Source organism: Pinus tabuliformis, chromosome 3_1 (genome assembly GCF_031772625.1).
Source record: "Pinus tabuliformis cultivar Carrire ecotype Pingquan chromosome 3_1, CPIR1, whole genome shotgun sequence".
Lineage (NCBI taxonomy): Eukaryota > Viridiplantae > Streptophyta > Pinopsida > Pinales > Pinaceae > Pinus > Pinus tabuliformis.
The window spans coordinates 230,463,989-230,480,984 of NC_142301.1; the positions used below are offsets into that span (position 1 = coordinate 230,463,989).

Genomic DNA, 16,996 nt, shown 5'->3' on the forward strand with positions numbered 1-16,996 from the left:
TCCCTCGACTCATGGTCCAACGAACAACCACAGCAGCAATCCGAAAACAGTGGGCAGCTGCACCGGACCACCAGCAATGGTCTCGCGTAACCGCCGGGAAACACTCTCCGCAAAATACAGTGGCAGAGAGAACGATATTGCCTGCCTTGACCCCTTCATTAATTGTTAAGGTCATCCGGCGGTTAAAATATCATGTGTTTCGCAGCAGAAAATCGATTGGGGGACAATGGCACTTGGGGTTTGGCAAGGGGCGCATGTGCGCCGAAGAGACGAGACGAGGAGAAATGCATTGTTCTTGCTGCTGCGATTCGCAAACAATAAATACCGTTATGGGACGGCCTCTGACACAGCTCTGCGACAAATCCGTTCTTGCCCATATGCTACACACGTCTATGCTGTCAACACGACGGGTTCTGCCATTCTGTTGGCTTTCATTAAAAAGCAAGCGAAGAAAAAAAGGTAAGACTTTTAAAGAGAAACAGGTCGCAGTAAATATAATGGAGCTTAGATCGATGTAGAAAGGAAGAAAAGCTGATGAATCCGAGAGAGCTTTCCGTCAAGGCGGTTGAGGTGGACCGTGGAGGTCAATCTGTGCAACGGCGAGCTGAGTTCGTTAATGAGTGCATCGGGACTTGGAAGCCGCTCAATTCAAGAATTAAACGTTGGAACCTGCGATTTGGGGCGGCCAAGGACCCACCTGACGTCAGAGAAGCTTTTGTCCCTCCATCATGAGGCAATGGCGTGTGAATTTACGACATCCATGTTGTTCTGTTGTTCTGCAGACGAAATAGTCGGGGCTCTGCGGGGCTTGGGTGCCCCACTGACTAATAGTTTATTTTGGTGGACGGGAAACGCCGTGTTTGCCCACGACATTTGCCGTGCCTTTGTGGGGACATGGTGAAACCTATAGTGGCATAGTCATATGCATTGGAGGACACTCCGATCGAACACTTGGACTTTCCTACCCCACCTCCCTTTTATATAACTATGCTCCTCATGCTTTTCTTTACCAACACAAATTGTGGAGAGCCACCGTTGTGCTTGTTATAGAATCCAGTTGCCTCTAGTCCTCGAGCAAGCTTTCATCTGAGTTTTGTTGAGACTTTCTATCACTTTTCCAATGGAATACAGTCTGTCTGGGCCAAATAACAGCAGATGGGCGTTTATTGTTATACAAGTGTTAGTTACTCTAGTGTTTTTTATAATTGTTCGCGCTGTATCAGAGTTTTTCAAACACTATATATGGGAACCCCGTAGAATAAGAAGATTTATGGAAAGACAAGGAGTGAAGGGGCCTCCGCCGACATTTATGGTTGGAAATCTTATCACCATTGCCAACCTTCGTGAAAAGGAGATTGTGAGTGATATGGAATGCTTGAGCCACGACATTGTTGATAGGGTTTTGCCGCATTATGTTAAGTATTCCAGAATTTACGGTAAGTTAATCTCGTGTTTTCTAAGAATCCAAATTTGGATATCTCGCTAGGTTCATGTTCGTGGGTTCTTTTCTTCCATCTGGAATGATAAATCCATTTAGATACTTTGGGTTTCTATGGCTTCATTCTGATTAATGTTTTTTCAACGTTAAAATAAATATCTGTTCTGGAACTTACGAAGGTCTCCATTGTGAAAGTTTGAGGGATCGCCAGCCGCTTGTCTATAGATTTTGAGTTACTGTGCCCTCCTTGTTGAATTTTGTGACCTATGGTCTAACTTTAATCATTGCATACTATTGCTGCAATTCAATTCAATACATTCATTCGCTTCTTAACGTAAATCTGTGAGCCTGCTTACCGCAAAGTCTTGAAATTTCTTTTTGTTATTACGATTTGTGTTACATCGGTTGAGTTGCTTGAGGCTAATTGAAGTAACAAAATAATTTATTCAGACCGTGTAGCTATTAGATGTGTTCACGAGCGTGATAAAATGTGTGCAGGGAGTCAATTCGTACTTTGGTGGGGTGTTGAGCCCCGACTAACAGTAGTCCAACCTGAACTGATTAAGGAGATACTATCGTCCAAGCATAGCTACACCTACGGAAAGTCTCAGTTACAGCAAAAGGGAAACAAGGACTTCATTGGCAAAGGACTGCTAATGGCCAACGGAGAAGCATGGGCTCACCAGCGCCGCATCGTTGCCCCAGCTTTCCACGCGGAAAAACTGAAGGTGATACACGCACTCCTGACAAATACCATCAAGTCGTCATTAGCACTGTGAAATTAATGCTCTCTCCATTTCCTGTACGCATGAAAATTGTATTAACGCTGAACCTTAATTGTTCTGTCCAGGGGCATGTGAAATATATGGTGGATTGCACTGCAGAAATGTTCGATTGTTTTGAGGAAATTTTTAGAAAGCGAAGCGGATCTAATGAAATCGAAGTTAGCGCGCATTTGAGCAGGCTTGCGGCCGACATCATTGCACGCACCGAGTTTGGTAGCAGTTATGAAAAAGGGAAAAGAATTTTCGAACAGCTTAACTCGTTGCAGCAGCTTTCCTCGGAGTCAGGAAGATATTTATGGCTTCCGGGCAGCCGGTTTGTTTCGCTTGACTCTGCTCTGTATTAATACGTAGACAGTTCATTACATTACATAGAAATGATATTAATCTGTCATCCTCTACCTTTTATGCCTTAATTCGGATATAGTATAAAATATATTATTGAGATTTGGCCCAGCTTTTGCACGCTGACCAGTAGAGGAATAGGTTACCCAAAACTGCAAGTTGTGTAGGTCGAGGAGCTGGAGTTACTTCCCCAAAGACTATCTCTGTCCATGTTTCTGTTCCGACATTCACGCTTTTCCGTGACTGTGAACGTCGCTACTCACGAAACAATCCATCCTGTTCAGATTAGTCTTGAGCACCACGTACCCATTCTTTAATATGAAACAAAGAACCCTTTTCTCCAAGTTAGGGTATGTAGTGTGGCGGGGATGGTCTATTGTTTTCCTCTGAGCACCATGTATCCATTTTTTAATATGAAACAAAGAACCTTCTTCTTCAAGTTAGGGTATGTAGTGTGGGGGACGGTCTGTTGTTTTTTTTTTTTTTTTTTAATAGAACTGGGTTAAAATTTTAAGTTATTACATGTTGTTTATAAAATCATTATCCACTGATTCCTAGTGGAATAACATGTAAAAGTTGGAATCTTAAGCTATTACATGTTATGTATAATGTCATTATCGACCTTGATTCCTAGTGGAATAACAAGTAGATTTTGTTTGTTCGTAGACTACTTTAATTCTTAGTAAAAATAGCAAGCAGATGATGTTAATAGAGGATGTTTTGACAACCCCTTTCTTTGGTGGCATGCAGTTTCCTTCCTTGGAGATTTAAGAGGGAGATAAAGGAGAGAAAGAAGCAAGTAGAGTGTGTACTGCTCGAAATCATTCAGGCGAGGCGAGACTCGGTTCAGGTGGGGCGGAGCGTCTCCTATGGAAACGACTTGCTTGGGCTGATGCTGGCCGAAACAGAGCGGACCAGCTCCCTCTCCTCCTCCGTGAAGTTAACCAACCAGCAGTTAATAGACGAGTGCAAGACATTTTTCTTCACGGGCCACGAGACTACCGCCCTTCTGATGACATGGACGATGATGTTGCTGGCCATTAGTACCGAATGGCAAGAGAAAGCCCGAGCTGAAACTCTGGAAATTTGCCAGGGAAACGACCCATGTGCCGCCGATCTTCCGAAACTCAAGATCGTAAGATTACCAGCCTATCTCAATACAAACCTAATGACTTTATAATTTAATCTAGCACAGATTTATGAACACTCTGCATAGAACTGTATATACAATCTGCAAAGATCTGTATATATATATATATATATTTTTGGTTTAATATGGTATCCAGGACTTGCGGGACGGGACTATCATCCAAAGAACATCTGAGTAGTCAAAATCAAAAGGGCCGCATCAAAGTTTAATATTGCTAGATTTTAGATTTTTTGGCATCCCTCAATAATCTTAAATGCGAAAGAGTTAAATCATTAAATCACCACCTTCAAGAGTGAAACCTTAACAGATCCAATGGCCTAACCAGACAAGATTTTAACATCTGTATACTATAGTTATTTCACTTTTATTTTGTTCAGAATATGCGTAATAAGCTGTTAAAGAGTTAAATCATTAAATCACCACCTTCAAGAGTGAAACCCTAACAGATCGAATTGCCTAACCAGACCAGATTTGAACATCTGTATATTATAGTTATTTCACTATTATTTGTTTGGAATACGCGTAATAAGCTTTTAATGCGTTTGAATTTTTGCATGCAGTTAGGAATGATACTGAACGAGTCACTGAGACTGTACACGCCGGCATCACTCCTGCCTCGGCAGGCATTCGAGAACGTGAAAGTGGGCGATGTGGAGTTGCCAAAGGGCATGTCAGTTTGGATTCCAGTGCTGGCCATCCATCGCAGCAAGGAATTATGGGGAGAAGATGCCAACGAATTCAATCCACAGCGGTTTGCGGAGGGCGTGCAAAACGCGTGCAAACATCAGATGGGATTCATACCCTTCTCCTCCGGACCCCGCGTCTGTGTGGGACATAGCTTCGCGATTATGGAAGCGAAAGTGGTGTTGGCCATGATACTCTCCCGCTACAAATTCACCCTCTCTCCCAACTATCGGCATGCTCCTGTCTGCGTGCTCACTCTCAAGCCTAGGCACGGGGTGCCGATCATTTTTGAACGCTTGTAATTCTCGACACCAACCATACAATTAATCCATAGGCGTTTCATAAAGAATATAGTATTCCATAGGCGTTTCAGAGAGATAGCATATACACATCTACATAAATATATTGAGGCATCGTAAAATGAGGCATCGTAAAATTTGTAATAATGTTTAGGATTTCCGTGTTAAAATAAAGTGGGATACGATCCACGGCTGATTTTACTAATAATGGTATAACTTGCTAGAGTGATAAGGAGCGCAATTTTGCAATTACATCTTATATTTCTATACCATGTAATTTTTTTTCTTTGCAATTACATCTTATATTTCTATACCACGTAATTTTTTTTCGTCCTTGTCGAATTTGATGTGCAGTAGCGACGCATTAAATTATATTTAGAATTATTTTCAAAATTTACAGTCGAATTAAAGTTTACTAATTTTTTTCAAAATTTATGGTCGCAGTGTATTAACTTTTTTTAACTTTGATTGGTGAGATATGTTTAGGATTTTTGCCAATTATATTATCACTTACAAATAAATAAATTTTATTAATTAAATTAGTTGTAATTATCTGATTTGGCACATTATTGATGTTAATTTTAAATATATTTCTAGTACCTACAGTTTAGTTTGAATATAATTTAATTAAAAAAATAATAAAGACAAAGATTTCATTGAAAAATAAAACTATATTGTTAAATGCCATTAATAAAAATTAAAAAATATTATACAAAATAATATTATTCAATCCAATCACAAAAAATTAAAAAATGTAATTAATATTGTTTATATTTACACACATATATATATGTATGTTTTATTTTTATTAATATATAATTGTCTATAATTAAATTTAGTAAAATATATTTTTAATATAATAATAACTCTAATTATATATATATATATATGTTTATAATTAAATTTATTAAAACATATTTTCAATATAATCATAAGTCATTTTTTAATTAATATATATTTAATTCTACATAACTAAATTTATTAAAATATATTTTTAATATAACAATAAGTCATTTTAAATCGAAAATATTGTAAAACAATTATAATTCATGAAAATAGAAATAATAAAAAAAATTAAAAGAAAAAATCAAAAAATTAAATAAAAGAAAATAAAATTAGAAACGAAAATTCAGTAACTAATAGAAATAGAAGTTACTAAACAAGCCATAATAAGATCTCAACCAATCCTCTTACAAATAAAAAAAAAAATAATAAAAAATAATAACATTAAATTTGTAATATTAAACTATAAGTCTCATAAATTTTTTATAAAAACAAATACCTGATAATATACAATACAGTACCTGAGGAAGTAAGTATAACAAGTGCTATTTGTAATTTGTTATGTGCTATGTATAAATTAGGATTCGATATATAATATTTATATATTATGATGGTATATATTAGGGTTGTATATGATATTTTTATTTTTGGGGAATAAATTCTCTTTAAGGTCATCCAAACTTAATAGAAATTTACACAATCCTCTTAATAAGATCCCAGAGATAGCAATAGTTTTTCCATCAACTGACTGAACTAAGATCAGCCTTATCTATATCTATATCTATATCTATATCTATATCTATATCTATATCTATATCTATAGTTTATAGTTTTAATGGAGATGTGTGATCCAGTTAAAGGGTGGCCGCCACGCGGTCAAGGAGCCTAACCGTTTGCATTGTTTCATTGAAACAAACAAGCAGACAAATATCACCGATGAAACAGCGACTAAATGTTTTTAATATTTTTAATTCGTTGCCGCCTTTCATTTAGTTGGTTTTCTAGCTACCCGTGTGCTTATGCATAAGCGCTCTCAGCCCAAGAACTCGCATAAAATAAGGAGAACGGAATATATTTTATATTATAAATAAATTATCCGATTCTGATCACCAAAATAAAATTACAAGAAAGGCAAATGAAGCATCTGCCCGATGACATAAGTGCACACGAAACATAAAATAAACGAAATGCGAGGCAACTTGTTCAGACGATGACGAGTACAATTGTTTATGATTTGTTAAAAGACAAAATGACAAAAAAATTATGATCGTCATTGATCAACGGTTTCTCCTTGGATTCAACACGAGCAGGTTGCCATTTTTTTTTGTTAATTGGCTTAACAGACATAAATTTATATTTTTTTGGCTTTTCCACGAATTGAAAGACAGACCATTGTCCATTATGACAACGACCGATCGTCACATATTGCGCAGTCCCTCTCTATTCTTTAACCACTCTTTTAAACGTTGCAATGCGACTTAATCGCTTTGCACATTGTTATTCCAGGTCGATAGGCCAGCATTAGGCAAGGACTACAGCGAGGGTATAAATGTTGTGGGCAATTATTTTTTTTATTCCTGTCACGTATGTCTTCTTATTGTCAATTTCTTGTGGTGAATATAAAATTCATTTTTTTAAATGAATATAAATGTTGTGCTTTGTTTTATTAGTAAATTGCTCTTTTATAACCATGAACCTTTTTATTTATTTTTCCCTGATGACGAATCATATTAGGAAACGAGTTCGCTTTTTTCAATTATGTGATCGATAAGTAATTCTTTTGCTATAATTTGATCATAAAATATTATTTAATTAATTAATATTTCTTTTCATTTGTTAGGTAATTTGTTTTCTAGGTAATGTGATTAGTCATATAAGCATTTTGAGTAGTAGTTACCAAGAGACATTAACTTTTTAAAATCAGTAATTTGAGTAGTAGTTACGGAGAGACATTAATTTGTCAAAATCACTCGAGACATTAACTTTGTTAAAATTAGTAATTTGAGTAGTAGTTATCGAGAGATATTAATTTGTCAAAATCACTCAGAATCACATCAAGTGTGGCCACACTAGCACTTAGTATGGATGGATTTTTTCCCAAGTAATTTAGAATTAATGACCTTTTTACCACCAACTTCTCTAAGCCACATGAACTTTAACCAACCAATAATATAAATACATATGCTTTTTATTACATACAAAACATCAAACATTTCAATTGCCATAGTTCAAAGATTTATACAATTGACACATATTTATATAATTTCAAAGATTCTACAAATAAGTGTAAATGGTTGATGAAAAATCCTCAAAGAACTTGATGAAACCCATAGATGTGAGAATGAACCTCAACCCTTAAACTTCATAGTTCTATTTTAAGGCTTTCTAGATTAAGTGATTGCTTGATGAGGATGGAAAAATATACAAACTTCTTCTAAGAAATCCACAAACCCACTCTAGGTGGATCTATGCTTATCTTAGAGTCTCTTCACTATAAAAGCATTTTGAACTTATCTTGAAATCTATAGTATGATACTTTTCTTGGAGTCTCATACTAACTTCCTTTATTTTAGTAATCTTAGTTGCAGTTTCTCATACTCATATATATATATATAATAACTAACTTATTTAGAAAAAAATCATTTAAAAATCATCATAAATAATGTAAATTTTAAAATGTCAAAATTGGAAAGTTATATTCCAAATTTAACTCTAACTTCATGAATGAAATTATGGTTTCCCTAAAGAAATTTTTGGTTTGATCTAATTAATTAGAGATTGATTATAAATATGAGAAAACAATTTTTTTTAATATTTAAAACTATTTATCTTACTTATTATTATGATGATGATGATGATGTTAACGTCCACTGAGACCAAATAATGATCTATCGGACCTAAAAAGACAAATTATTTATTTTTGATTTAAGATTTTATTCCGATGCTCAAAAAGCTTGGAGAGAAGCCTCCCGAGTTCACTATAATTTTGGCATTGTAAAAGGCTAGAAAGGTCAGTATTGTAGCAAAGGTTGTGAAATTGAGATCTAATGTGGTTGTATGCAGGGCACTCTAAGAGGAAGTGGTTTTCATCCTCGATGCTCTTATTCTCACAAATATGGCAGATCCTTTCCATCCATGGCGTTTTAGGAACTACCCAGCGGCCAGTCTCACTATGGAGCTCATGAGAATTCGTTCTAATCTTTGCTATATTAATTTTCTTTTTTGAGCTAGTTAGGATAGAGAGATACTTTTGATCTTCAAGGGTGGGGTTGATGACCTTCTTATAATAACTTAATTTTCTTTTAGACGCTAAATCTTTCTCACACCACAATTTTTCTTTGAACTTAGAAGTAACAATGTCTTTAATGTTATTTATGTTTTGCAAAGCATCATTCTCATTGATCTCCCAATAGTTTAACCAGGACCTTGTGTCCTTATGCCATCCTCGGTTAAGCCTTAGGTGATTTTGGCTGGAAGTTAAAGCTAGCTTAGGAAGTCTATGATTGTCTATGTTATTGAGCTTGTGCTTGTACATTAGAAACCTGAGCATAGCTAGGCTCTCAATAGAAGAAAGACCTGCTTCTACAAGGAGAATAGGATAGGGTGTATTACTTTTAATTTTCAGGTTATAAGTTATAAAACGCTTCTGGATTTGCTCAATCTTTCTCCATGATTCTCTGGAGATGCTGCAGCCCCAAACTTCACATCCATATAAGATAACAGGAGTGACTAAGGTTTCAAAGAGGAACTTCTTTTTATCCCACATTACGAGGTTTGCTGTTTTACAATTATTTTCAAGACCAAAATAAGCTTTCCATCCCCCATTGATCCTTTTCTCAATGCTATGGTTCCAGTTGAGCTTGTGATGGATATCAATTCCTAGGTACTTGTAAGAATACACTTCCTCCAAGTTATTATTATTATACGTAAAATTAGCGCAAGTGTCCTTTTTTTATTTGATAATCATAACTTTCGTTTTGTCTTTGTTAACAGTCATACCCATGGTAGAGCAGAAATCCTTAAGAAGCTTGAGTTGCTTATCAAGATCAGAAGGGCACCTTGCCAGAAGAACAATATCGTCAGCATAGAGAAGAAGGATAATGACTATCCCAGCTAAGATTGTGCCACCACATCCTGCTTCTTCTAAATAACCTTCGAGCTTATCGATGTAAATGCCAAATAGAGTAGGGGAGAGGGGGCAACCTTGTTTAACTCCGATGTTACACTTAATATCTTTTGACCACCCCTCATTGTTCTTTAGCTTGGCAATTACGTTCTCGTATAGCCTTATAGCAGCAGCTCTTAACTCAAGAGGAACCTTTAGCTCTTCTAACCTATTCCAAAGGTTGTATCTAGGAACCGTATCGAAAGCCTTTCTAAAGTCTACAAAGCAGCAGAATAAATTGGATTTATCATTACGACATTCCTCCGCAATGATCCTTAGCGTAACAAGGTGGTCTGTTGTTGAGTGATGCCTTCTGAAACCTGCTTGGACTTTAGCCCGCTTATCTTCACTTTCAAGCCATGTGCTTAACTTTTTTTCCAGAATACTACCATATAATTTGGCTAAGAGAGGGCTGATCATAATTGTTCGATAATTAGAGGGGTTATTTGTATCTCCACTTTTAAAAATAGGGATGATGAGGCTCTCAGTCCAAGGTTTAGGGAACCCTTGCTTAACAGCTTGATTGAAAAGCTTGTGGATGTGGGGGATGAGGACAGGGCCTCCAATTTTTAAGATTTTTGCCTGGTAACCTTCAATGTCCTTAGCTTTCCCATTCGCGAGGCGATTAACCCCAAACTTAATGTCTTCTAAAGAGAAGACTTCTTTCGTTGTGAGCAGGGTTTCCAAATTATCCGTGACATTAGGAGATTCATAAAGCTTTTTAAGATAAGAATTCCAATCGTGAAGAGCAATTTTATTATTATCCTTAGTCTTCCTAGTCAGAATCTGCCTCCAAAATTTTTTAGGAGCTACCTTAGAGAGGTGTAAGAGATTCTCCTGTCTTTGACGAATGTACTGTCTCTTTTTTCTTTTAATTAGGGCTTTGTATATTCTTATCTTGTCCATTTTAAGAGAATCATCAACAGCTTCCTTAATTGCTCTCCTCGCATTCTTACAATCTTTGTCATACCAAGGATTGGTTTTGCTATTTCTTTTATTATTTGAGACTTCAATTGAGAACTTTTTAATAGAATATGAGAGGGTTGTAGTAAAATTATGATATAAGTCTTCTATGTTATCTATACTAGATAAAGGAGGCAAGTTAGTTTTTAATTCATTTAGAAAGAGGTCCTTTTTATTTTTATCAAATATTAAGTTCTTTTGGTTGTAAGTATTATTTTCTATGGGAACTCTATGCATGACAAAATTGAGGGATATAAGTAAAGGCCTATGATCGGAGTGAGGCTCGTGGTCATTTAAGATGTCAAAGTTTATCATTTTGTTGTACAAAGGAAGATCGAAAATAACGTAGTCTACTACGCTGCTACCAAGTCCATGGATGCAGGTCATCTTGCTGGAATTGGGCCACTTTTTTAGACCGTTGCAAATTATGAGATCCTGAGCACTATATGGAGTCGTCTACCAAGGTGGAGGAATTGCTAGGACGGCCAAAAGTGTCAGGAATCCGGGCAAAAAAATTAAAAAATCTTGTAGAAACAATGTTTGAATCGTGTTTTTGATGGTAGAAATGGATTCAGCACCATCAAAAACATCTAAAACATCTAAAATTTTGAAGTTTAACAACTATAATTTAGATTTACAAAAATCCTTACGGGATTTTCTCTAAATAGGACCCAAATTTCCATAACTTTCCGGGCAACTCCTCCGCCTCGTTAGACTACCCGTTATTATATGATTTAAAACGACTTATCTTACATTTTATCAATTATATAAATTTAAGTATTATTAAAAGGTCAAGAATTAATCATCTGTCATGCATATCCATCTGAATGGGTTTTAATGGCCACTACTCCTAATTCTCGACCACACTCACACCGTTGATTTGCCACTGCCGCTGCTATCACCGTCATTTCCATTACAACGGATTTCAACGTGGGCAGGCTCTTGGGAACATTCATGCAGTATTATAATGCTAGCGCCGAATTTGTTTATACTCTTGCTCTGGGTCTTTAAAGATTCGTTAATGGGAAACCTCATGCTTGACCAGCTATGGTAACACTAAAAAATTAAAGCTGGGTCGTTGAAACCTTTATCTTTCTATACCTCTACCAACAGTTCACCATGAATGCCCCAGATAGATATGAGAAGTTTGTGGTGCTCGAGGGCACTAAAGAATATGCGTACCATCTATGTTACTATTTTTTAGTTTCGGAATGTTACTATTTTATAAGTTCTGTTTGGATTTCCTGGTTGTTTTTTTGCATTTGGATTACATCTCCGTGTCTTGAAACGAATGGTTATTTATTGGTCTGTGTTTTCCTGTGTGTCCAGAGTGAGCTATGAACCAGACATGCAGATTATGAATGCTCCAACTTTTGTCATCAAAAGAGAAGACCGCACACTTAGCAATATTGTTAGCATGTAAGTTTTGCTTGCTTTCGGAATATTTGCATATGAGGGCAAATCAGGTATGGTCAAACCTATCTTTCCCGATGAGGGCAAGATCGGGTATGGCAAATCATCCATGAAGCCCTCGAAATAAATAGTTTATTGTTTTTGAAGTCTATCCTTCGATGACCTAAATTCATTAAATGTAACGTGATTGTGTACCTGAAGTGTTTCAAGAGGCATAATCTGAAGAAATGCACTCTAAACATTAGAAGTATGTTACAATTGCCTGGCAATTGTACTTAGCCTCATCTCTTCCAAACTTAGGCTACAACTTTCTCTTACCAGAAAATGCAGGCCGCAAAAATAGCTATTACAAAAAGCTATCAAAACTGAAACGGAAGATTGATTAGTTACCAAATTGCAAATAATTACTTCGGCCTCCATTAATGCCAAACATAAAAAAGAAACATTCCGTGAAACATATATACATAAACAAAGCTGTTGGTCCAAGCGCAGAAAAACACATGAGCATCAGATATTATTACGGCCCTAGTTAACCCTAAGATTCAGGGCTTGACGTCCTGAAATTTTGTTTCAAGTCTCGTCAATTACGCTTTGCTTCTTTCGTGGCCCATTTTCTCGTAACATTGATGTTAAGATTGGTTGTGGGAAGCTATCTTCAGAGTGTTGTGAATGCCTTATGGATTGGACGATTTTACCATTCCTATGATTATATTACGAGCTTCAATGAAAGCCTAGGTGAAAGGGAAGAGGCCTTCAAATTGATCATCACCTCTTGTCAAGGGGCGTTTGCTTATGTTAGGAGGTAACAACAGCAAGGAAGCCCATCATCTAGCGGGAGGTCATCAGGATCACTGGGTTTCCGCAATTGTTTGCAATTGTGCTTTTCTCTCATTATGTCCTTTTGAATGCATAATTTCAGGAAATTCATATTTATTTCTTTTTAATCACACGCCAATGTTTTTCTTCATTTCATTACGTTCATTTCTTCTTTTTCATTCTTGGTCCTGTTAGCAAATAGCTATCGACATTGTATGTACCTTTCGCATGCTATTGCACACGGATCTCATTATGCGCTTTGGCTGCCGCAAATTGCCCCATCCGTTGTAGCACAAGATTCTTCTTAGGGTCAGTTTTAAGGCTTCAGCAAGGAGGAATATTTCACTCAATTAGATTTTGACATCATCAATTTTTTACTAAATATTTAAACCTTCAATTGGTTTTGTGGATTAACCGATCCAAACTTCAAGCGAATCTTCTTCTGCAATGTATGTCTATAACTTGGTAATCTATGATGTTGATAAAGAGCTTAATCATTTGAAAAAATCTTATGATGTTGTCCTTATCTCCTCTCTTCACCTTATATTCTCTATATTCCAGAAGAAAAAATGGAACAACTTTCATTATATATAAAAGAAGTTACATGATAATCAATAAGATGTATCACATAAAGAAATTGCAGATGACCCGTCACAAAACAGAGGAACTAGTCCAAAACACCAAATCTCAGGAGACATACTACACCAAAAAAGTAGAGCATTTCTATTGGATATCTCATAGTCAAAATATCCAAACTATCAAAAAGTCGGAGAATATAAACAGAAATGTCTTAAAAAGACAGAGCACAATGGTCCACTAAGCAGTGATGAAAGTCATAAGTACAAACAAGAATTAAACCTGATAGAGTCAAGACGAGCCAAGCTTAAACATAGAAGGCTCCATAATAGACAGATCCGTTGTTTAATGTATTGTATTGATGACCCCTCGCAATGAACAAAAACACGTCTTAGATAGTGAATCTGCCATTCCATTATGTTCTCTGTAGATATGGCTGAAGGAAATGTGATGAAAGGGGGATTTCAATGTCCTGATTTGCGGTACCCAATGATGTAAGGATGGCACTGCTATTGAATTCCTTCCCTTGTATTCATTCAATAATTTTTTGTGGAGTTATATGTCTTCTAATTCCAATTTTAAATTATCGAATCCTAGATCTTAAGACTTAGAGATACAAGAACATGAAATTCACGATTAGAGCTTATTCTACGCTATGCTAAAAACTAACACAAGAAAGAATTAATCACTAAGGATTATAACTTGTCATTGGAATGTGGGACTCTAATGCTTATCAAGTTTCGATCCACAATCTTTCATTATCGACAAAACAATGTTCATGTGGTTTTATGTATGTAGCTTATTAAGTCTTGAGATTTCAGTGGTTTTAATCCTATACTGACGTATACACAAACTCATTAAACATGTTGTAGAAAAGAGAACTGCAGAAACATGTTGTAGAAAAGAAAATTGCAGAAAATTAATTGTCAGTAACTATAAGTAAAAACGTGCAAGGAAAGTAAAGAAATCAAGGCGATAAACAACAAGAAATGCATTAATAAAATAACAAAAATAAATTCTAAATAGGCTTATAGTCATAATGATATATTTTAAGTTCTTATTTGTTGTAGGACTTTTTTACCAAGTGACTTCAAAGCTCTTAATCAATTAAATAATCATAAATTGTAAACCAAAGATTATTCAATATTCAGATGTAGAATTTGGTTTGTGGTACTGAATTAAGTACAAAAATTACAGTTATGGTTCTAGTACCAAATTAAATACCGAAATTATAGTTTTTGTTCATATACTGAGTTAAGTACTGAAAATCTAGAAATTAAAATTCAAAATAATGAAATATATTGAGAAACTAGCTTCAAGATATCTTAACTCTTAAGCCTAGAAAATCAATTCAAATTTGATCATAATGCATTCTACTTAAATCTCAAAATAGAGCAATAAATCTAATACTATGTTAAATACAAATCTAATGCAAATTTGAAAAGAAATGTCAAATAAAATCTGCAATCAATAAAAAATTAGATATTATCCTACTATATGAATAAAAACCATCACGTTTATCCTGACCTGACAACGTGCCCAAAAAATAATTCAAATCAACAAGGTGCTCAAAGATCAACAATTAATTGTCATTGCAATAATTTCTCTTCTTCTGACAAAAATGTTGAATTACAAACTCATGATCCCATTTATTAGTCCTATGAGGCTGTATTTATACCTAAAAAATAGTGAGTAAGGATAAGATCCAATCCCCTAAAATCATAAAATGAATTTACCACTTTAGAAGAAAATCTTAGAAATCTGATTTTTTTTCTAATTTTATACAGATTTCCATTAAAGAATCAACCATCTCTTGTAGACCATGTTGTATTTTTGGTAGTTGTTTGTATGGAGCCTAATTGTCCATATTATCAACAAAAATCTGTCATGGAATTTCATGATTCAATTCCATTACCTCATAAAACATGCCTAAAGCTGGATATTTAGATACTTTTTCCAAGCTGGGTTTTTAAGAATTTTTTTACAAATATGCTTCAAAGAACTAGTTGTAACTTTTAAAACGTATGGAATTTTTGGAAACATTTTGAGATCTAAGTAAATTGCTATGTTTTGAAAAAAAACAATTCTAGATTGTTGAGATTCGCTACCATATGCATGGAAATCGAGACATAACATGACAATTTCAAAATTCTTACCTATTTTTTGTTGTAGCTTAAATCATGTGTTAGGATCTATGTGATATGGGTATATTCCAAGTCTTTCACAATCATATTAATCTGATGTGGCACCTAACATGTCATGCTTTGAGAAAGAAAAACATATTTTACAATTTTGACTTTTTTTCTTCATTTGTGCAGGTGCAAAATTGACTACTAAACTACTGAATTGGTACCGATCTAAGTACTGTACTACCAAATTGTTACCAAGCTGGTAGAGAAATATAAATTTTCATATTCTAACATTATTATTGGCCACATAACCACATTAGTAACCCATAATTGATAAAACCATATTAAAGACACGTTAAATCATTAAAAAGATAAAAAAATATATCATAATTAACCATGGGTAAGAAGAGATTCATTTAGTGGAAGTTGATGGTATAATGGCTATGAAAAATATCATAAAGTCAAGAATATGGCTTATGAATAGAGACTTTATATACTGAATGATATGACATATTCAGAGCCCAACATTCCCACATGCCTAAGACTTTGTATACGCTCATGCAAACAAAATCCTCGCCTATGACATTGTTTCTTAGTGCTGATTAAAGTTGAATTGTCATATTATCATAGATTTGATATGTTTCACAACAAAGTAGCACAAATTGAGGACGAAAAAAATATGGACTAGGAAAGGATGGTGGATGATATAAGTTGATGATGAGGATAAGGGATGGAAACTTTGTAAGACCATTATTCACTTTTTGGTTATTTTCTCAGATAAGCAACGACTTCATCCTCTTATTGAGAGTATTTAGACGACAATTTTGCAAATTATTTATGATGTACAAGGAGAATACACTATGGATATTGTTTTATATTCATGTACCACAATACTTTGATTTTCATAATTATAGTCTTACTAGAATATGCATTGATGGATTTGAAAATGGGGGTTTAATGGTGGTTTAAGAAAGGAGAATATTTATGGAATAGGAAGTAGTTAATCATCAAGATTCCTTAAATTTTAACGAGTTAACTATTTTTAACATGTTCTACCTCAAGTATACCATAGGTTGTAGTAAAATTTGTATGAAGTTGGAGATGAAGTAGAGTAAGGTTGAGAGTCTGGAATGATCTGTAAGTGTTGGAGTTGATGAGTTCCAATCTGATCTGATGAAGGAAGCTGAAGAGAATGAACTAAATATGTTGAAAATATCCCAACATCCACTCCCCCATGCCTAAGGTTTTGCATGTCCTCATGCAAACAAAGTGAGGTACTGAAGAAGTGAGGAGGGTTGCTAATATGGCTCTAATACAAAAAATGACCAAAAAAAAAACCAATGGAACTAATGAGATGAATACTGAAATAAAATAAGTCATCTCAGATTTGTTAAAATGATCCTAAACTAGCACCAAGCATAAAAGAAATTCCAAATCATTCATTACATATGAT

General features: G+C 35.0%; 1 protein-coding gene across 1 annotated transcript; it reads left to right on the top strand.

Annotated features, from left to right (window-relative positions):
* The first annotated feature begins 736 nt into the window (after positions 1-736).
* Positions 737-4,701, top strand: LOC149186639 (cytokinin hydroxylase-like). Its single transcript, XM_089409407.1, has 6 exons — positions 737-897; positions 1,132-1,436; positions 1,937-2,166; positions 2,289-2,536; positions 3,316-3,700; positions 4,276-4,701. Exons 1-6 carry the CDS (start codon positions 737-739, stop codon positions 4,699-4,701), a joined length of 1,755 nt encoding a protein of 584 aa, XP_089265533.1.
* Positions 4,702-16,996: the final 12,295 nt, after the last annotated feature.

Bases quoted from the DNA above. Each gene is read 5' to 3' on its own strand.
- LOC149186639 (XM_089409407.1), top strand. From the start codon at position 737: ATGGCGTGTGAATTTACGACATCCATGTTGTTCTGTTGTTCTGCAGAC. The intron at 1,437-1,936 runs GTAAGTTAATCT...AAATGTGTGCAG, and splicing joins TAAGTATTCCAGAATTTACG to GGAGTCAATTCGTACTTTGG. The intron at 2,537-3,315 runs GTTTGTTTCGCT...GGTGGCATGCAG, and splicing joins TTATGGCTTCCGGGCAGCCG to TTTCCTTCCTTGGAGATTTA.